Raw genomic sequence first — 21,801 nt, forward strand, 5'->3', positions numbered from 1 at the left:
GGCCTGCTGTGTTCATCCAGCTCTACACTTTGTTATCTCAGATTCTCCAGGATCGGCAGTTCCTACTATCTCTCAGCAAAACTTCAACCAACTCAACAGCTGGAAGCTTCTGAATTCACCCCCCACAAACTCTACACCATACAGCCCCTGCCAACATGACCCCTACCCACCTGTCCTGATGAGTGCAAGAAGAAAATCTTTCACAAAATGTGCCTTTAAAAACACATAACATGCTGTAGTCATTGATTGTTGTTTTGTTTTCCTTTTTCAGAACTAAAGCAGACCTGGATCAGGAAGCACTGGTCTCTGGAAACCTAGTTACAGAGGCTAATCTCGTTATTTTAGACACACTGGAGATAATTGTAAAGGTAACATTGGTGCAAAGATATTGACTTCTTACAATATAATTGTTTGTAGTGAGCCACATTGCAGACAGTTGAGTCATTAGCAAGTCAATTTGTACAGTTGGAACGCAATGCAGGACAATACACAGTAGACATTCATAAAGCACAGGAAATGATCATATGTTGGAGATTTGAATTTACGCCCCTAATCCTAACCCTAACCCTGTATGGAATCACATTCAAATGTATGAGCAGTAGCGAATCAAACATATGTAAATCGGAGACCCCTGTATTTGTTTTCTTTCTAAATAGTAAGCATTTTTATATTTATTTCTGATTCATCATTGAATTGAAGAATTATTCTGCTGCGATTATTACTTAGCGTTGGTGCAGCACCAACAAACTGAGTATGCTGGTTCCAAATTGAGTTTTCTTTCCTTTTCATTCATATGTGGGATATGGGTTTTGCTGGCCGGGCCTGCAGAGAATAGTTGCCCTTGAGAAAGTGGTGGTGAGCTGCCTCTTTACCTGCTGCAATCTGTGCGCTGCAGGTGGAAATCCATTTACAGATGTTGTACAATAAATGCTGGACCAGCCAACAATGCCCACATCCCTCATGAATGGAAAAAGAAATTCAGTTTGGCACCAGTATACTATACGTATGTATGAGTGGACTGACCCATAGTAGGCTGTTTTGGTACCAGTCCTTCATACAAAAAGCCTCTGTCACCAGTTAAAATATACATATTTAGTATGCGAAAGTCTTTTTATAACTAAATGGTTTCATGGAGTCAGGAAGAGAAAGCTAGTTGGTGAGAGAGTCCCTTTCCCTCTTGTTGGCTACAAGTCAACATTGCTGAAGGATTGGTAACAAGTTTCCGACCGGTCCTGCCATCAGAGTGATAGGGTTTGTTAAGAAGGACTGAAAAAAGTAGCAATAATTTTTATACAAACAAGGGACGGTAATAAACAAGTATTCCTAAGCTGACATGTGAGCATGTTTATTATCCACATTGTTCATATTTTGCAGGTTACTGGCTCTATCATTGAAGAACTATGAGTAGGAAATTACTGTTGGACCAGATACTTTTTTTCTGACTTTGAAAGATTTCAGCATTCATTTAGGATTGAAATATCCAATGATTGTTTATATTGTAACATAAAACGTTATGTACGGCGGCTCGTGATTAATCTTAACATGCCTTCATTTTTCCACATTGTAGGCAATTTCGGTATCCGACTGTAAGGACAGTGTCTTAGGAAACATTCTCAGGGTGATTCTTCACAGCTTGGGCTGTAATCAGAGTTCCTACTACCTGACACATTGCTTCAACTCATTGAGAGCACTCATAGCTAAGGTAAAAAAGGAGTTGGATACAAAGTTAATGAAAATGACCTATAATGTGCTGCCTTTTTTTAATGACTGGCCTGCGTTGGTTGACCATTAGATGCAATCTTGGCCTGTGTCACTTTGTGATGATTTCATCTATGAATGAACCAGGTAATTTGAAATTGACTGAAAATAGCTGTGCAGAAGCAGGTATCCTGTCACCAAGTAACCCTTTATTTATGTGTGCATAGTACATGGGCAGTGACCAGCCAGCTCAAAGGCGTTCCCAGACTCAGGAGACCTTCTGAATCTCCTGTTTATATCTGTCAGCCAGGCTTCCCTGATTAGCCCGAGGTTAACAACCCCAATCATGAATGTCATAGTCAATGGGACCCACCTAACCATGGATTCAATCACTACATTGACATTAACAAGTTATGCACTGGCTGATGGGTGTGTCTGTAGGACTCCAAGCAAAGCCAACTAATTTCAATGTTCAGGTGATTTCTCAAGGACAGTATGGTGGAATGATGAGATCACACAGATGGGACATCAGGACTCAGTAACTATTAAATCAGTGTGAACTGGCCTTAAAGAAACAATATTTTTGTTTTGAAATCTGCACTCATAAGAGGCCCATTTTGCCAATTAAACATTGCAGGTAATGCAGAATTGTTTGCAAATTAGCGAGCAAAGCATTGACCAGGGCAGACATTACAATTTTTAACTGGTCTCCCATGATGCACTGTTATCTAGAATCAAACAACTAGTGAGATCAGTACCAGTGCTGAGGTACTAAGCTGTCAGCGACAAAGTCACCTTGGATTGTGATGGCAGCGAGACTGGACTTGGAGCAAAAGTTATGCCACAAGGACAGCCAGTTGTATTTACATCCAAGGTGTAAATGCAAACTAAATGGCAGTATGCTCAAATAGAGAAAGTGTACCTGACTATTGTCTTTGCTTGTGAACATTTCAATCAATACCTGTTTGGGTGAAACTGGATTATGCCCACAAGCCACTTCAAAGCATTTTTGTCCAAGCACTTCCATCTATTCCAAACCATCTACAAAGACTATTGTTTGCAGTGATGTAGTGAATGTGATGTCTAAATGGGGGAGACACGTGTGCATAGCTGACATGTTGTTGAGAGCAGCACTGCCTCTGAAACAAGTTGAGGCTGCCTTGTGAAACCCTACAGATTCAACAAGAAGCACCCATTCAACATGTTGTGGAAGTCATTAATCCAACAGAGACATTGAATCTGAAAGACAAGCATCTTGCAATGGCCTGGTGGTATTATCACTGGACTATTAATCCAGAGACCCAGAAAATGTTCTGGGCACCCAGGTTCGAATCCCACCACGGCAGACAGTGGAATTTGAATTCAATAACATATCTGGAACTAAGAATCTAATGATAACCGTGAACCCATCATTGATTGTCGGAAAAGCCCATCTGGTTCACTAATGTCCTTTAGGGAAGGAAACTGCCATCCTTACCTGGGTCTGGCCTACATGTGACCCTAGAGCCACAGCAATGTGGTTGACTCTTAGCTGCCCGCTGGGCAATTAGGGATGGGCAATAAATGCTGCCTGGCCAGCAACGACCTCATCCTGAGAACGAATAAAGGAAAAAAAAATCTTGCACAAATCAAACAAATAATACAACTTGAGGCATCTGTTAGACTGCTGCAGGAAGTAGAGATGAAAGGAAGATTTGAAAACATCAAGAAGACACTGTAAGAGAGTATCTCATTTAGAGAGAAATGAGAACCAAGATGGCATCTTGTACAAAGGAAAGTCAGTGAGAATACTTCAGGAGCTGAAATAAAAAGATGCTGAAGCACATTCATGCAAGCCAACAGGGAATTGAGTCTATATTCTGAGGAAGATAAGAGAAGTGATATACTGGTCAAATATGAGCAATCAAATTAGGACCCTATCAGCTAATGCAGTGTTTGCGATGAAAACCAGGCTAGGTGAGATAAAGAGCCCGTTATGAAGTATGACACCCAAACGAACCATGGATGAAGCTTGCAATAGACCTCCTCACACTCACAATAACTGAATATTTTGTCACACTGACGACTGGGAGTTAGTACAGTTGACGTCATCATTGATCAATGAGATTGTAGAAGGCCTGAAAGCACATATCTGTTGTTAGGACATTCGAGAAACGGTGATGAGAAGATTAGAAATATGAGCAGGAGTGTGCCATTCAGCCCTTCAAGCCTGCCTCACTATTCTATAATACCATGGCTGATCTGCCTCACGTCTGAACTCTTCTTTTATGCCAACTTCTCATAGTCATCAATTCCTCAACATTTCAAAAATCTGTCCACTGCCTCCTTAAATACTTTCGGTGATCTAGCCTTCATGTACTCTGGAGAGGTCATTTCAGGCATTCACTATTGAGGGAACAAATTCCTTCGCATCTCAGTTTTAAGTGAGTGCCCCCTTATTCTGAAACTTATGACCTCTAGTTTGGGATTCCCTCAAAATAGGCACATCTTCTCAATTGAGGTGATGTGAGAGTGACAGTCCTTGATATGAAGTCTGCATTCGACCAAGTGAGGCATCCATGAACCCTAGCAAAACTGGAAGTAGCAGGAATCAGTTGTCAAAATCTCGGCTGATTGGAGTCATACCTGGCACATAGAAAGATGGTCGTGGTTTTTGGAGGTCAGTCATCTCAGCTTCAGGATATCTCTGCAGGAATTCCTCTGTGTAGTGTCGTAGACCCAACCATCTTCAGCTGCTTCATCAATGACCTTCTGTCCATCATAACGTCAGACGTGAAGATGTTCGCTGATGATTGCACAATGTTCAGCACCATTCGTGACTCCTTGGATATCTGAAGCAGTCCATGTTCAAATGTAACAAAATATGGACAGTATCCATGTTTGGGCTGAAAAGTGGTAAGTAACATTCATGCCACATAAATGCCAGGCAATGACCATCTCCAACAAAAGATGATCTAAAAACTGCCGCTTGACATTCAATGGTGTTACCATCACTGAATCCCCCACTATCAGTATCCTGGGTAATACCATTGTCCAAAAACTCAACTGGACTAGCCACATAAATACAGTAGCTACAGGTTAGAAGCTAGGAGTATTGCAACAAGTAACTCACCTCCTGACTCCCCAAAGCCTGTCCATGATCTGCAGAGCACAAGTCAGGATTGTGATGGGAAACTCCCCTATTGCCTGGATGAGTGCAGCTGCAATAACACTCAAGAAGCTTGATACCTTCCAGGATAAAGCAGCCCGCTTGATTGGCACCACTTCCACAAACATCCAGCGACATTCAGTAGCAGCAGTGTGTACAATCTCCATGATGAACTGCTGGAATCACATCAACTCTCCCAGTCTGCTTCAGAGATGTTCTGAGGAAGGGTCACCGGACCCGAAACGTTAACTCTGTTTTCTCCTTCACAGATGCTGCCAGACCTGCTGAGCTTTTTCAGCAACTTTGTTTTTGTTCCTGCTTCAGTGATGTTGACTTGCTGCACACTCCATCCAGTCTGACAATGAGTGACAATGACCCTCAGTCCTTGAGTGAAGAATTCAAACACTTCATACAAGATTGGGAAACTTAACACCGAACAAGATTTCCTGACTGTCACCAGTTAAATGGAAAGACTGAGGTAGCAGTGAAAATCCCTGAATGATTTATGAAGAAATTGAGCAAATCTAGCATAGACATATACAAGACAATCCTTGAGTGTAAAAATACATCTATTAAAGGCATGCAAATAGACTTATCCAAAGACTAACCCTATACTGCACCTAAAATGCTCTTCTAGTAGCAAAACAAAAACTACTGAAGCCACAATGACAAAGTCAAGGTGAACTGACAAGAAAACCAAATTTCACTTCGAGAACATTGCCAGGTCATTGGAGAAACAGCCAGAGTTCAAATGTTCAACTGTCTCAACAGAACTCAGCCCAGATAGTGACTTAGAACCTATGTGGTACAATTGTTTTCAGAAATACAGTTGTAGTTTTAGTGTACTAGCTGGCTTTCAGTAGTCATGAGGCCTTTACCTGTGCTGTAAATGCCTTTTGTATGCAGTCTGTGTAGTAACCATGAAACACACATTACCTGTTGCAGACAGTAATCACTTTATGGCATGTCTTTCCAGCAATAGTAAAACTGATCAATCTTAGGAGATACAGCACTTTATATTCTAAAGACATACAAACTGTCTCATTGTGTATGAATACAATAATTGTTTGGGACACTGTCCGTCATAGCCCCCAGACTTTTGCATTTTATAAACCTAAACAAGTTCATCTCATGTGCAAAAACTTGTAAGGTGTTACGGGCTGCTAAATCGGCTCGATGTGCATTTCTTGGATAATAAGTGTTGTTAAACCCTTCAATGAGGGTCCAAACTGAAAGAAGAGAATTGGATGACACCCTGCTTCATGCTTTGGATATTGTTGGCCTTCACTTGTTCAGTGTATGTGAAGTGGCTTGGGACCCTTTTTTAGTCCATTCAATGCAATGCACAAGTTGTTGTTATTGATTGACATTAAGTATTCTTTCCCTGGAATTCTGACATGTCCATGTTGTTATTTTCCTTGTTTTCTCAGTATGCGGACGTACTGTTTGAAGAGGAAGCAGAGCAGTGTTCTGACATGTGTCAGAGAGTGTTACACCACTGCTGCAGCAGCATGGACAGTACCCGGACACAAGCCTGTGCCGTACTGTACCTCATCATGAGGCACAGCTTTAGTACAATCAGTGTAAGGCTTCATTATCTTTATCGGAATGTGCGGTAACTGCCGGTTGTCAGCGACAACCAATCACATCCAGTCTTGGAAAGCCATATTGTTATTCTGTGTCACAATCATTACAAATAAATAATAATGGCTAGTGCCATTGGGGGATTATTATTCTATTTCCCTTTAGAATTGAATAGGACTGTCATATTTATCTACAGTGCTGACAGCAACAGGAGATTGTTGGCAGCAGGTAATGCAACATTTATGGCTTATTCTTTCCTTCTTACAACTTACTAACATACATGGATAATTGTGGTGAGTTGGCCCTGATTTTTATCTCCACTGCTGACCTCAAAGGCATCAGAAACAGTGATGTACACTCAATCATCCCAAAGAGAGCCCACTGCCACATGCACAGCTCTTCCTGCCTCCCCTCTAGCCAGCAGCAGGGGTTTGCACAATCCCACTGGAGCATATGGAAAACAAATTGCCTGACAGCAACATTGCCAATCAAATTTCACATGAATTGCCTCCATAAGGGAGTTCCAGTGTGTAATGGCTTTGTGCAGTAAGTTCCTGCGCAGCTCAGGTAGTTTATTTGCTGGGCCGTGGGACTCTGAATCACAGGATCATTGTTTTGCGTCCCCCACTGGATGCTGAATTTTTCAAACTTTCAATCTACACAAATCCCATTTACCAAATATACTGCAGTAAAACTTCAATTCCTAACATGGCTTCATATATTACCATTTTTTTGTTTGAAAAACATATTTCTGTCAAAACGTTTTTTCATTGACTGCTTATTTACTAAACTGACATTACAATCAATTCTTTATATTGAAAAATTGTCAGAAACATGTTTGGTAAGGGTAAGAATGGATAACTAATGTGGACTAGATATGATAACTTACGACTGGTTAAAAACTGAACAGACCTAAAACTAGGTCACTTGAACTTTATTGTTAGTCTGTGTCAAACTAACTTGGTTGTCTTAATGAATGCAACTGACACTTTGACACTGAACCTGCAACTATACAGGTACAGCAAGTGTTTGCCTTTGTGTTCCAGCACCATTAAACACAGCTCTTTACAATTGGAACTCTGAAAGAGATTTCCATCCTGAACAATTTGTTATGTGTGTACTTATCTTTGAGGATATTTATTTACTCCCTCAAGACAATCTTTCCTGGGCATTCTACAAGAGATTCATCAATAGAATTTAACATCACAAGGCTGTAATGTAACTGTAACATTTCCCAATCGTCAAATTAGCAGCCTCTGCAACAGAAGCTGCATTTATATTATTAGCTGCCAATTGTCATTCTTTCTCAGTGACATACCCTCTCAGTGTAATAGCAAAATCAAACTAAAAAGCAGATCAATACAGATTTCAATCAATATTGGCAACTCTCTGATGTCACAACTTATGCTACTAATTGTACATTTTCTATGACTCCATCACCAGATTTATAGAGGGGAAAATGAATTAATGCTTGCGTTGCTTACACTGATTTTAGTGGTTTCCATTTCCAGAATTTTGCCAGAGTTAAAATGCAGGTCACCATGTCTTTAGCATCTCTGGTGGGTAAATCATCAGATTTTAATGAAGAATATTTGAGGCGAGCTTTACGAACAGTTCTGGCTTATGCAGAGGAAGACGAAGATATGCAGCCGACAATGTTTCCAATTCAGGTAAGGAGACCTCACACTAAGTGTAACACAAAAATAAAAACATCCTACTTGCACATTAGTATACTTTCCACTAGAATAAACATGACTACCATGTTGTGCTGAGTCTGTTTACCATATAATGATGAAGTATAACTGCTATAAAGTTAGTACACGTCTCCAAATTAGAGCCCACAGTCTAAAAGTATCGTCGAAAATCCCTTTTCCTTCCAAAGGTTATTATCAGAGATTTATTGTAGTAAGGTGATCTCCAGGAGAATTCATTGGAAATCGGGCCCTTCTTATTTGATTATATTCTGGTTTCAGGGTTGTTGGATGCTGAGCTCAAATCATGCTTGACCTTACAAACGCAGAATATTTATTTGAAACTGTAACCTGTTGTACTATAACCACATGTCAAGAGCAAGCACCACACTCAACCCAATAAAAAAACAGTTCAGGTCTACCCTTGCCAATATAATACTGGCTATGGTACAATACTTGTGTCTATATGGCAATGTGGAAAATTGCACAAGTATGTGAGATAGTGGAGGCATTGTTTGAAACATTCCAATCCTCACTAGATTCTGGGGGAGCTCCAGCAATTTGGAAAAATGCTAACATGATACCACCATTCAAGACAGGAGTGAGACAGATAGCAGGAAGCTATTGGCCAGGTAGCCTAACATCTGATTTTGGCAAAATGCTAGAGTCCATTATAAGGGAGAAATAAAAAAGCTTAATGCAATCAAGCAGAGTCAGCATAGATTTGTGAAAGGGAAAACATGTTTAACAATTTTGCTAGAGTTCTTTGAGGATATAATAAGCAGAGTTGATAAAGGGGAACCATTAGATGTAGCATATTTGGATTTTCAGAAGATATTCGGTAAGGTACCACATAAAAGGTTATTGCACAATATAGGAGTTCATGGTATTATGGATAATGTAACAGTGTGGATTGAGGATTGGTTAACACACAGAAGAGAGAGTCAGGATTAATAGAGATAATACAGTGTGGAGCTGGAGGAGCACAGCAGGCCAGATAGCATCAGAGGAGCAGGAAAGTTGACATTTCGGGTCGGGACCCATCTTCAGAAAAGGGTCTCTTTTTCTGAAGGGTCCCAACCGAAACGTCACCTTCCCTGCTCCTCTGAAGCTGCCTGGCCTGCTGTGCTCCTCCAGCTCCACACTGTGTTATCTCTGACTCCAGCATCTGCAGTTCTTATTCTTTGAGTGAGTCAGGATTAATAGGCCTTTTTTCAGGTTGGAAAGATGTAACTAGTAGAGTGACACACTGATCAGTGCTAGGTCCTCAATTATTTACTATCTTTATTAATGACTTGAAGGAGGGTGCGAAGTGAATGCATCCAAATTTGCTAATAATACAAAAATAGGCGGGAGGGCTGGTTGAGATGAGGACATAAGGAATCCGTAAGAGGATATAGGTAGGTTGCATGAGTGGCAAAAATGGAGCGTAATGTAGGAAAGTATGAGATCATGCACTTTTGATCAGGAGAATTAAAAAGTTAGACTACAACTTAAATGGACAGAAACACCAAAAAACTATAGTACAAATGGATTTGGGAATTCTTTCAATTAAACACAAAGTGTTAACATGCAGGTATGACAAGTAATTAAGAAGACAAATGGAAGTTTGGCTTTTATCGCTAGAGGGATGGTGTTTAAAAATAAGAAGGTCATGCTACAACTATTGACAGTGATGGTGAAGCAGCACCTGGAATACTGTGCATAGTTTTCTCCTAGTATTTAAGAAAAAAGATATACTGCTATTTTAGATGGTTCAAAAGAGATTCACTCTGCTAATGCCTGTGCTGAAAGAGTTGACTTATGAAGAAGAGTTAAACAAGTTAGGTTTTTATTCACTAGAATTTAAATAAATAAGAGGATGATCTCATTGAAACATGTAAGATTCTGAGGCGTCTTGACAGGGTAGATGCTGAGACAATGTTTTCATTAGTGGGGGAATCTCAAACAGAAGGACATAGTTACAGAATAAAGGAGCACTCATTTAAAACCGAGATGCAAAGGACCTTCATTTCCCAAAGGTTAGTGAATACCTGGAATTGAGTTGGGAAGGTTAGATCACTGAAAGTGTTTAAAGAGGAGGTAGAGAGATTATTGAAATATTAGGGATTTGACAATATCCTGAGCAGGCTCAAAAGAGGAGTTGAGGGCAGATCAGCCATGATTTTGTTGAATGATAGGGCAGGCTTGAGGGGCCAAAAGGCCAACCCTTGCTCTACTTCTTATGTTCCTGACTTAGAACTATATTGTTGTGCCTTTACTGGGTCAAGAACCCTTCTTTCTGTCAGTACATTAATGTGCCTGCATGACTTGGATCGTAGCTGTTCACGAAGGTGGCTCAGTGTCACCTTCCCGAGGGTAATTGATAAATGCTGGTCCAGCCAGTGATAGCCACATCCTATGAAAGAATAGGTCATTATTAAAATTCTAAAGTTACACAAAAAATGATCAATAAATCTGTGTTAATACTGTAATATAAAATTGACTTGATGGCCCGTACATGACAGTACACACCAATCATTGTAGTTAAAGTACTCTCTGTTCTTTTAATTGTTTCCAGGTGGAGGAACTACTGTTTAATCTCAACAGCATCTTATCTGACACGGTCAAAATGAGGGAGTTCCAGAAAGATCCTGAGATGCTCATGGACTTAATGTACAGGTATATAAACACCTTCCAAAAATGCAATCACAGTGCCATCATTCCTCGGCATCCTATCATTACCACACTTTGTTCTTTTTGGCAGGTTATTGAAGGCCAATAACTGATCTCTAGTTATCATCCCTGAGGAATATGTGCCAGTGTAGAGATGCTTCAGTGAGATGCATGCGACATTCAGTGTATTACCTCCTTTGGCTAACTTTTTGATAGTTACACTGTTAACATTGACAGAGAAGAGACATCCTAAATTTATTTGAGCTATGTTCATTATCTCCAAAATGTTCCCCCACTTGCCTGAGCTTATTTCCAGATACACGGTCCAGGACTGCCCACGCCTTTGTTGTTACTATGCACTGGAAAAACAGAATTCTTCTAGATATAATTTAAGAATTTTGCTCTCACCCTACCTTGCACACTAAAACTATCCCAGTTAGTATTTATTATTGTCTGCTAATTACTGCCTTAATATACTTACACTTCTCTGAAATTTGATTACATATTTGATCCTCAGCATGTTTGCTGCTTTTGTAGTTTTTACTTCTATTCATGTAGCCTCATTTGATGATCCTTCCAAGGTATCAGCTCTCCTCACTCCGAAAATTAATTATTTGATCAATATTGCGCCCCCCTCCCCCTTTCTGTTCAGTTCCCCTCTCTCTGATTAGTATTCGACAATTTCAGCAGACAGTTAGTCACATTGCTGTGAGTCTGGAGCCACATGGAGGCCAAAAGGACAAAAGACTGTTTTAAACAAAAGTTTGTCAGGATAAGGCCAGCAAATACAGACCAGTCAGTTTGAAATGAGTGTTGGAAAAGTTTCTGGAATCAATGATTCAGGATAGAACCAGTAATCACATGGAAAAAGAAGAGCTGATTGGTGTGGATTTCTAAAGGAGAAAAGATATTTAACTAACTTGCTGGAGATATTTTGAACAGATAACAGGAAGGGTCAATGAGGGTGAAACTGTTGACCTACTGTACATGGACTTCTAGATGGTGTTAAACACAGTAAAACACAAGCTGTGGGAAAAGTTGTAACTCATGGAATACAAGGGACAGTAGCCACGTGGATACAAAATTACTGAGTGATAGGAAACAAAGTGTAGGGGTCAGTTGATATTTTTCAGGCTGGAGGAAAGTTTGTATTGGAATTTCCCACATTCCCAAAGCAATGTGGTTGACTCTTAAATGCCCTTTGGGCAATTAGGGATGGGCAATAAATGCTCACCCAGCCAGCAGCGCCCACATCCTGTGAATAAATAAATAAATAATTCCAGTTATGTTTTGATTTTCCTGTCATATATTAATACTGTAGATATTCATTGCAGGATACAATTTCAAAGTTTGTGGATGATGCAAAACTTGGAAACATTATGAACTTTGAGAAGGTCAGTGCAGAATTTCAAAAGTACCTTGATAAGCAGATGGAGTGGGCAAATAGGTGGCAGGATAAGTTAAATGAAGAGCAGTGTGAAGTAATGCATTTTAGGAGGAAAGGGATGGGAAGACAGTACAAAATAGGGGGTACAATATTTAATGGGGTGCAGAGGGATCTGGTAATATCAGCTCACAGATCATTGAAGTGGCTCGATAGCGGTTAATAAAGTATGCACTATCCTGGGATTTATTAATAGTGGCATAGAGTAAAAGAGTAAGGAGATAACGTTGAACTTGTATAAGACACTTGTTAGGCCTTAGCTGGCGTGTTATCTACAGTTGCAGGCACTGTATAATAGGAAATATGTGAACGTACTGGAGAGAGGGCAGAAGAGATTTACAATATGTTTCCAGGGATGAGACACGTCAATTATGAGGATAATTTGGAGAGGTCGGGACTGTTTTCCTTGGAGAGATGAAGGCTAAGAGGAGATCTGATGGAAGTTTTCAAAATCATAGGTGTTAGGTAGAGTACCTGTTCTCACTTGTAAAAAGATCAAGGATGAGAGGGTACAGGTAAGTTGCAAGATAAGCAAAAGTTATGTGAGGAAAGTTGTTTTCACATGAGTGTTAGAGATCTGGTGTGCAATTCCTGGAAGTATGGTGAAGGAAGGCTCCATTGAGGCATTCAAGAGAACATTATTTCTATTTAAGTAATCATCCGTTGTGCAAGGAAAAAGCAGGAGAATGACATGAAGTCAAAATGCTCATTTCGAGAGCTAGTCCAGACAAAATGGGCCAAATAGTCTCTTTCAACTTCTGTGATTTTGTGATTAGTGAACCATATGGATTTTTACAGCAATCAATGATCATTGTCATAGCCAACATTACTGAGACTAGCTTTTTATTCCGGATTTATTGATCAAATTTAAATTCCACCAGCCTCTACTGAGGGATTTGGAACCACAGTTCCCACATCATTTCTAAGGTCAGAGTCTCTCCTCCAGCCACATTACATTGCCATAATCTGGGTTCTGAGGAAGGGTCACTGGACCCAAAATGTAAACTCTGATTTCTCTCCACAGTTGCTGCCAGACCTGCTGAGCTTTTCCTGCAATTTCTGTTTCTGTTTCTGATTTCCAGCATCCGCAGTTCTTTTGGTTTTAAATTGGCCTTCATGTTCTAATTACTGTTTCAGTTTGTTTGTTAATTACTACTTTCTTTTTTGAAATTAATAATTCAGATTGGCTAAAGGATATCAGACTTCACCTGATCTACGTTTGACTTGGCTCCAAAACATGGCTGAGAAGCATACAAAACGGCAGTGTTACACCGAGGCTGCATTGTGTTTGGTCCATGCTGCAGCATTGGTAGCAGAGTACCTCAGTATGTTGGAGGATCACAAGTACCTTCCTGTGGGTAGTGTTAGCTTTCAGGTACGTCTGAAAATTTGACTTAGCACTACTACTTATATACCTAAGTACTTAAGGAACTTTATTATAACTCCTCGCGTACCACCCCGCCAACCTCCGGATCCAACGCATCATCCTCCGACACTTCCGCCATCTGCAATCCGACCCCACCACCAAAGACATTTTTTCCTCCCCACCCTTATCTGCTTTCCGGAGACACCACTCTCTCTGTAACTCCCTTGTCCGCTCCACACTCCCCTCCAGCTCCACCACACCCAGCACTTTCTCTGCAACCGCAGGAAGTCCTACACCTGCCCCTAAACCTCCCCCCTCACCCCCATCCCAGGCCCCAAGAAGACTTTCCACATCAAGCAGATGTTCACCTGCACATCTGCTAATGTGGTATACTGTATCCGCTGTTCCCGTTGTGGCCTCCTCTACATCGGGGAAACCAAGCGGAGGCTTGGGGACGGCTTTGCAGAACACCTACGCTCGGTTTGCACTAAACAACTGCACCTCCCAGTCGCGAACCATTTCAACTCCCCCTCCCATTCCTCAGACGACATGTCCATCCTGGGCCTCCTGCCGTGCCACAATGGTGCCACCTGAAGGTTGCAGGAACAGCACCTCATATTTCGCTTGGGAACCCTGCAGCCCAATGGTATCAATGTGGACTTCACAAACTTCAAAATCTCCCCTCCATCGACCACATGCCAAAACCAGCCCAGCTTGTCCCCGCCTCCCTAACCTGTCCTTCCTCCCACCTATCCCCTCCTCCCACCTCAAGCCCCACCCCTGTCTCCTACCTACTAGCCTCATCCCGCTCCCTGGACTGACCTATCCCCTCCCTAACTCCCCACCTACACTCACCTTTACTGGCTCCATTCCCGCCTCTTTGACCTGTCTGTCTCCTCTCCACCTACCCTCTCCTCTATCCATCTTCTATCTGCCTCCCCCTCTCTCCCTGTTTATTTCAGAACCCCCTTCCCCTCCCCCATTTCTGAAGAAGGGTCTAGGCCCGAAACATTAGTTTTCCTGCTCCTCTGATGCTGCTTGGCCTGCTGTGTTCATCCAGCTCTACACCTTGTTATCTCAGATTCTCCAGCATCTGCAGTTCCTACTATCTCTCACTTTATTATAACTATTGTTTTTTGTCATGGTTTCCAGAATATATCACCTAATGTTCTGGAAGAATCTGCAGTTTCAGATGATATCTTGTCCCCAGATGAAGATGGGATATGCAGTGGAAGATACTTCAGTGAAAATGGTCTTGTGGGTTTGCTTGAACAAGCAGCTGAGCTCTTCAACACAGTAAGTGTTCTTTAGGTACTCGTTATGTCTCCTCCTTCCTTTAGATCCTGTTACCCACAAGGCAATATGTTAAAGACTTCTACCAGGCCCCTCTCCAGCTCACTGTTTGGAGATGTATGATGCCTGCAGAGGAATGGCTTGGGCATTTCACACGTGGTAAAGCAGAGATCAGGACCTCGCCAATGAGAAACAAGAATCATTATTCAGTTAGTGTGAGCTAACTTGCTGGAGCACCCATGCCCCAATTGCTTGAAAGAACAGAAATTTTAAATTCTATGGCTTTGGACATGAAACAGGAATATTCAGATGGAGTTTAACCCTACCTGTCCATCAGAAACTGAACCAGTGAGCAGTTGGAGGAATAGCATTGTTCCCAGCTCCCTACTCCCCTCACTGCCAAAATTTCTCAAAATCCCTTTGTACCACTTAACCTGGATGTGAAATTCAGCAAAGAGCTGCTAATTTTCATTTTCGTCTGCCCACTCTGTACTTTCATCATATTTATTCTGGGCAGGAAATGAACACACAGCTGGGAGTTGAAATACCTTAGGTCCTGACATTTAGTCCACTGAATATGACTAGTGATTGTAATGAAGGCAGCCAGAAGCCAGATGGACCTAGCATATAAATTCCCTGATTGAGACTGTTAATCTGCTCCAATCAGGGAGCCCTGGCTGACAGATATAAACAGGAATGTCAGACATCCTGTTCACTCTGAGAGCTGGCTCTGAGGGAGCTGGAACAATGTTGGGGGATGCTCCATGTGTATTTAAAGGGTGATCTGGTAATGAAATTCTGGCCTCTATTGAGTTATTTCAGTCATATTATCCACATCCAGCAAGCCCTCCTCTTTCTGAAACACACGCTGAGTTAAAATTGAGTTTGCATTAACATCCTTGAACATTGTGCTGATGTTACACATACTTTGGGATTTTCAATCAGCAACTAGTTTTTTGTTCTAAAATATCCTACCAAGGACGTCTGCGTGGAGGACATCTATAATAGGGGAGGTAGTTCTCACAGTTGGTATCTAGAATTGTCTTAAATGTGTCTGGAATAGACTGAGTGCCTTTGTTCCCAACTGCATGTTCTGATTGTGCCAGAAGAAGAAATATAGCTTCATGATGAGCCAAAAACCTCAGCACATTCTTTTGAAATTGGCTGAAGACAATTACAAGGGATTAAATCTTTCAGAGTAGTCATTAATGTGTCTAAAATGAATTAGCATGCTTCTTACTGTAGGATATGTAATAAAAACATTCTTGTCTGGTTTTACGTTGCCAAATATCAATGTAACTTCAGTGATCTGTAATTTATATTCGTAAATTCCTAGGGTCATACAGCATGGAAACAGACCCTTCCATCCAACTAGTCCATGCTAACCACGTTCTTGCAACTGAAACTTTAAACAAAACACACCCAGTTAAAATACTGGGTGAGGTACTCAAAATCTGCAAGCCCTTGTTCAAGGCTTGAATGCATTTGTTCAACTATCAAGTTAATTGCTTCATGAATTTGGCCCATTGTCCATTGAAGACTCTATCACTGAGTTATCCTGCAACATTAACCTGCTCATGGTTGAAGTGGAATTCTCCCATCCGTCTGCAGTTCTAAAGAGTGTATTTTTAAAGCCTGTCATTACTCAATCCCTGCTACTGTACAATATCTTCTTCATGAACAGCACCCAGGTTACAACATTCTGCGTTGTATTCAGCAGAGCTTGAAGATGCCTGTAGGCTCTGATATGCCTTCTCCATTATTTGTCCTTGAATCTTGAATCTGCCCTCTTGTTCACTGGTAAATTATGAGTCACCAGGTGAAAACAAAACTTTCTCTTTTTCTGGACCTAAAGGTTGAAAAGCTGAGCCGTTGTATTTTCTGCACGTGCCTTGTGACAGTGCATCCTCAAAAAGATTTTGAGGAGTCAGCAATGGTGAGCTCAACCAAATTCTGGAATACCCAGCCTTTGTTCATCTGGAGTCCACTGTGTCAAGTCTAATTCTTTGATCAGCAACTCCTTCAATGTGCAAGTTTGGATTATCTATGTACTGGACTTAAGACCTTACTTTAAGGATTGACATCATGCCCACAACCGCTAAGGGAATGGGGAATTTAAATGCTAATAAAATGGCATATTTCCAGCTTTTCCACCTGTTATCGATGCTCCATACCCCAAATGCAACTTCACATTAACATCTAACCCAATGGCTCAATCACAATTAAAATACACTGGGACTTGTAACGTGTTCTTTTAATCTTTGAAGACTTAGTCCCACAAGTACAAAAGTTTAAATGGTATAATTTTGCTTACTTCCTTTTCAAAAAAAAATCTTTGCACTCAGTGTCAATGTTTGATAATGGGGTATTTACCATTTCAATTAGTGAGGAGCATCGGGGTATTGTCACTGGTCTAACCATCCAGAGACCCAGGTGATGTTCTGAGGACACTACAATAAAACAAAGAGTTGCAGATGCTGAAGATCTGAAACAAAAGCAGAAATTGCTGGAGAGAAAGCAGGGTTAAAGTTTTGAGTCCAGTGACCCTTCTTCAAAACTAGTTTTTTAAATTCATTTATGGGATAGCTTTCTCTCCACAGATGTTGTGAAATGTATTGAATATTCTGAGGACCCTGGTTCAAATGGTGAAATTTGAATTTTGTGGAAAAATCAGGAATAAAATGTCTAATGACCATTATCAGTTGTCATAAAAATCCAGTTCTGAGAAAGGGTCACTAAACCCTAAACATAAACTATGCTTTCTCTCCACAGGTGTTGCCAGACCTGCTGAGATTTTCCAGCAACTTTTTTTTTGTTTCATAAAAACCTACCTGCTTCCCAAATGCCATTTACAGAAGGAAATCTGCCATCTTTACTTGATCTGGCCTATATATGATTCCAGATCTACAGCCTTTTAACTCATAACCACCTTCTGGGCAATTAGGGATGGGCAATAAATGCTGCTTGAGCTAGTGATGCTCACAACCATTCAAAGAATAAACGCTTTTTTTTTAATTTTAAGGCTCATCTCAGATGAGGATCCAAGTGGTAACGCCACTAGGTTAGTCATCCAGAACTCAAGGTTAATGTTCTGGGCACACAGGTTTGAATCCCACCAAGGCAGTTGGTGATATGTGAATTCAATTTTAAAAATCTGGATTAAAAAAAAACTAGTCTTGTGGTAATCAAGAAATGATAGAGAATTGTGAACACAGCCCAGTCCATCACGAAAACCAGCCTAAATAAAAACCAAAAGAACTGTGGATGCTGTAAATCAGTAACAAAAACAAAGTTACTGGAAAAGCTCAGCAGGTCTGACAGCATCTGTGAAGGAGAAAACAGAGTTAACGTTTCGGGTGGTGACCCTTCCTCAGAACTCAAAATGAAAACCAGCCTTCCTTCTGTTGACTCTGCCTAAACTTCCAGCTGCCTCAGGAAAGCAGCAGTTGTAATTAAAGACCCCTCCCACCTGGTTATACTCTGTTCACCCTCTTCCATCAGGCAGAAGATACAAAAGTTTGAAAGCACGTACCAACAGATTCAAGAACAGCTTCTTCCCTGCTGTTATCAGACTAATGAACAGACCTCTCGTATATTGGAGTAGATCTTTCTCCACACCTTTTCTGTAGCTGTAAAACTATATTCTGAACTTTGTTCTGTTACTCTGATGTGCTTATGTGAGGTATGATTTACAAAGAACAAAGAAAATTACAACACAGGAACAGGCCCTTCAGCCCTCCAAGATGCGCCGATCCAGATCCTCTATCTAAACCTGTCGCCTATTTTCCAAGGATCTGTATCCCTCTGCTCCCTGCTTATTCATGTATCTGTCTAGATACATCTTAAATGACGCTATCATGCCCACCTCTACCACCTCTGCTGGCAATGTGTTCCAGGCACACACCACCCTCTGCATAAAGAACTTTCCATGCATATCTCCCTTCAACTTTTCCTCTCTCACCTTGAAATTGTGACCCCTAGTAATTGAGTCCCCCACCCTGAGAAAAAGCTTCTTGCTATCCACCCTGTCTATACCTCTCATGATTTTGTAGACCTCAATCAGGTCCCCCCTCAATCTCCGTCTTTCTAATGTAAATAATCCTAATCTACTCAACCTCTCTTCATTGCTAGCGCCTTTCATACCAGGCAACGTGCTGGTGAACCTCTTCTGCACCCTCTCCAAAGCATCCACATCCTTTTGGGAATGTGGCAACCAGAACTGTACGCAGTATTCCAAATGTGGTTGAACCAAAGTACTATACAACTATAACATGACCTGCCAACTCTTGTACTCAATACCCCGTCCGATGAATGAAAGCATGCCGTATGCCTTCTTGACCACTCTATCGACCTGCGTTGCCACCTTCAGGGTACAATGGACCTGAACACCCAGATCTCTCTGTGCATCAATTTTCCCAAGGCTTTTCCATTTACCGTATAGTTCGTTCTTGAATTGGATCTTTCAAAATGCATCACCTCACATTTGCTGGATTGAACTCCATCTGCCATTTCTCCGCCCAACTCTCCAATCTATCTATATTCTGCTGCATTCTCCGACAGTCCCCTTCACTATCTGCTACTCCACCAATCTTAGTGTCATCTGCAAACTTGCTAATCAGACCATCTATACCTTCCTCCAGATCATTTATGTATATCACAAACAACAGTGGTCCCAACACGGATCCCTGTGGAACACCACTGTTCACAGTTCTCCATTTTGAGAAACTCCCTTCCACTACACTCTCTGTCTCCTGTTGCCCAGCCAGTTCTCTATCCATCTAGTACATGCTGGACCCCATGCGACTTCACTTTCTCCATCAGCCTACCATGGGGAACCTTATCAAATGCCTTATTGAAGTCCATGTATATGACATCTACAGCCCTTCCCTCATCTATCGACTTTGTCACTTCCTCAAAGAATTCTATCAAGTTGGTAAGACATGACCTTCCCTGCACAAAACCATGCTGCCTATCACTAATAAGCCCATTTTCTTCCAAATGTAAATAGATCCTATCCCTCAGTATCTTCTCCAGCAGCTTCCCCACCACTGACATCAGGCTCACCGGTCTATAATTACCTGGATTATCCTTGCTACCCTTCTTAAACAAGGGGACAACATTAGCAATTCTCCAGTCCTCCGGGACCTCACCCGTGCTCAAGGATGCTGCAAAGATATCTGTTAAGGCCCCAGCTATTTCCTCTCTCGCTTCCCTCAGTAACCTGGGATAGATCCCATCCGGACCTGGGGACTTGTCCACCGTAATGCCTTTTAGAATACCCAACACTTCCCCTCTCCTTATGCCAACTGAACCTAGAGTAATCAAACATCTATCCCTAACCTCAACATCCGTCATGTCCCTCTCCTCGGTGAATACCGACGCAAAGTACTCATTAAGAATCTCACTCATTTTCTCTGACTCCTCGCATAACTTCCTTCCTTTGTCCTTGAGTGAGCCAACCCTTTCTCTAGTTACCCTCTTGCTCCTTATGTACGAATAAAAGGCTTTGGGATTTTCCTTAACCCTGTTTGCTAACCAGCATTTGTCTGGTTAGCACGCAAAACAATACTTTTCACTGTAATTCGCTATATGTGATTATAATAAATCAAATCAAATCAAATGTAGCCGCTATTGATTCTCGTAAAAACCCACCTTGTTCATTTATGTCCTTTCGGGAAGGAAACTGCCATATTTAACTGGACTGGCCTACATGTGACTCCAGACCCACAGCATTGTGGGTGACTCTTAACAATTAGAGCTAAGCAATAAATACTGGCCTAGCAGCAATACCCACATCCCATGAATGAATAAAAAACAAGATGCAACAGAGCTTAGATTAAAAGTAAAATTCCTCTTTTTTTTTTCAAAACTCTGACCCTGAGTAACTCCATTGCCTCAGTGTAACCTATTCCACTTTCAACATTATTTGTCCTCTCACTTCCCCAGTTGCAATCTTTCAATTTTACACAGGTTTTGTGCCGTGGGATTCTAACAAAAACAATACATTTATCTGTGATATACCATGATGTTGGTTTCTTCATGCTATCATTAAAAGTCAACAAGAAGTGTTCCAATTTGTGTCGATACAAAATAGCTGCAGAATATTGACATGAATTTAAAGCTTGCTCTTTTTATTAGTACATTTAATTATAATAATATAACTTATAATTTTAGACAATAAGTCATAATAGAAAATTCTGCAAATACTTAGCCAGTCTACAGCATCAATGGAACGCGAAACAGAGTTTTAAGATAAATACTTGAAATATTTAACAAAATATTTGGATTTTCAGAAACTGAGGTGCACTTCAAACTCAGTGTAGCAAACCCTTTTGGAGCCAGTGACATTTATTCATGTCAGGGCACTTAAAGAAACAGTTTAATTTAACTGATTCTTCTTTCATTTCATTTTAACCCAAAATACCTGCATAATTCACTTTTCTGCATTTCGACTCTTTGGGATTTGTATTGCTCAGATTAGGAGACCAAACTTTGGGAAGTATGCACTTGTGTAAATGCAGATCAATCCAATCATGTAAATAATTGATCCAAGATATTCAATATATTTAATAGCTTGCAAATGAGTAATAGGAGGAATGATCTAACTTGAGGAATTAAATGGTTAATTCAATTAATTATATTGACACCAGCGATTATATTAACATGTACTCTTCTGTCCTTCCTTCAGGCCTGCATGTTTGAAAGTGTGAATGAAGTCTACAAAGTTATCATACCAATTCAGGAAGCGCATAGAGATGTCAGCAAATTGGCTTATATACATGAGAAGCTCAAAAAAGCATTTGAAAGCATAACAACAAAGGTAACTCATTTTGTCTCTGTAAGCAAGAGTACACTTTCTCAGTGTTGAAGCTTTCTTTTCAAGGTTATTTACCACTATGGGAAAGAAACATTTTCAAAGTAC

The 21,801-nt window shown here is 40.9% G+C and overlaps 1 protein-coding gene across 1 annotated transcript in view; it reads left to right on the forward strand.

Moving 5' to 3' along the window:
* Positions 1 to 21,801, forward strand: part of dock8 (dedicator of cytokinesis 8) — a gene marked incomplete at its 5' end in the record, with an annotated part of 95,800 nt that overhangs the window by 56,073 nt on the left and 17,926 nt on the right. The window contains 8 exons of the mRNA XM_048619918.1: positions 272 to 368; positions 1,568 to 1,702; positions 6,277 to 6,429; positions 7,942 to 8,100; positions 10,682 to 10,782; positions 13,403 to 13,595; positions 14,739 to 14,882; positions 21,568 to 21,699. Coding sequence (XP_048475875.1) covers positions 272 to 368; positions 1,568 to 1,702; positions 6,277 to 6,429; positions 7,942 to 8,100; positions 10,682 to 10,782; positions 13,403 to 13,595; positions 14,739 to 14,882; positions 21,568 to 21,699 — 1,114 coding nt within the window. The remainder of the gene's footprint in view (positions 1 to 271; positions 369 to 1,567; positions 1,703 to 6,276; positions 6,430 to 7,941; positions 8,101 to 10,681; positions 10,783 to 13,402; positions 13,596 to 14,738; positions 14,883 to 21,567; positions 21,700 to 21,801) is intronic.

Source organism: Rhincodon typus, chromosome 3, assembly GCF_021869965.1.
Source record: "Rhincodon typus isolate 14 chromosome 3, sRhiTyp1.1, whole genome shotgun sequence".
NCBI lineage: Eukaryota > Metazoa > Chordata > Chondrichthyes > Orectolobiformes > Rhincodontidae > Rhincodon > Rhincodon typus.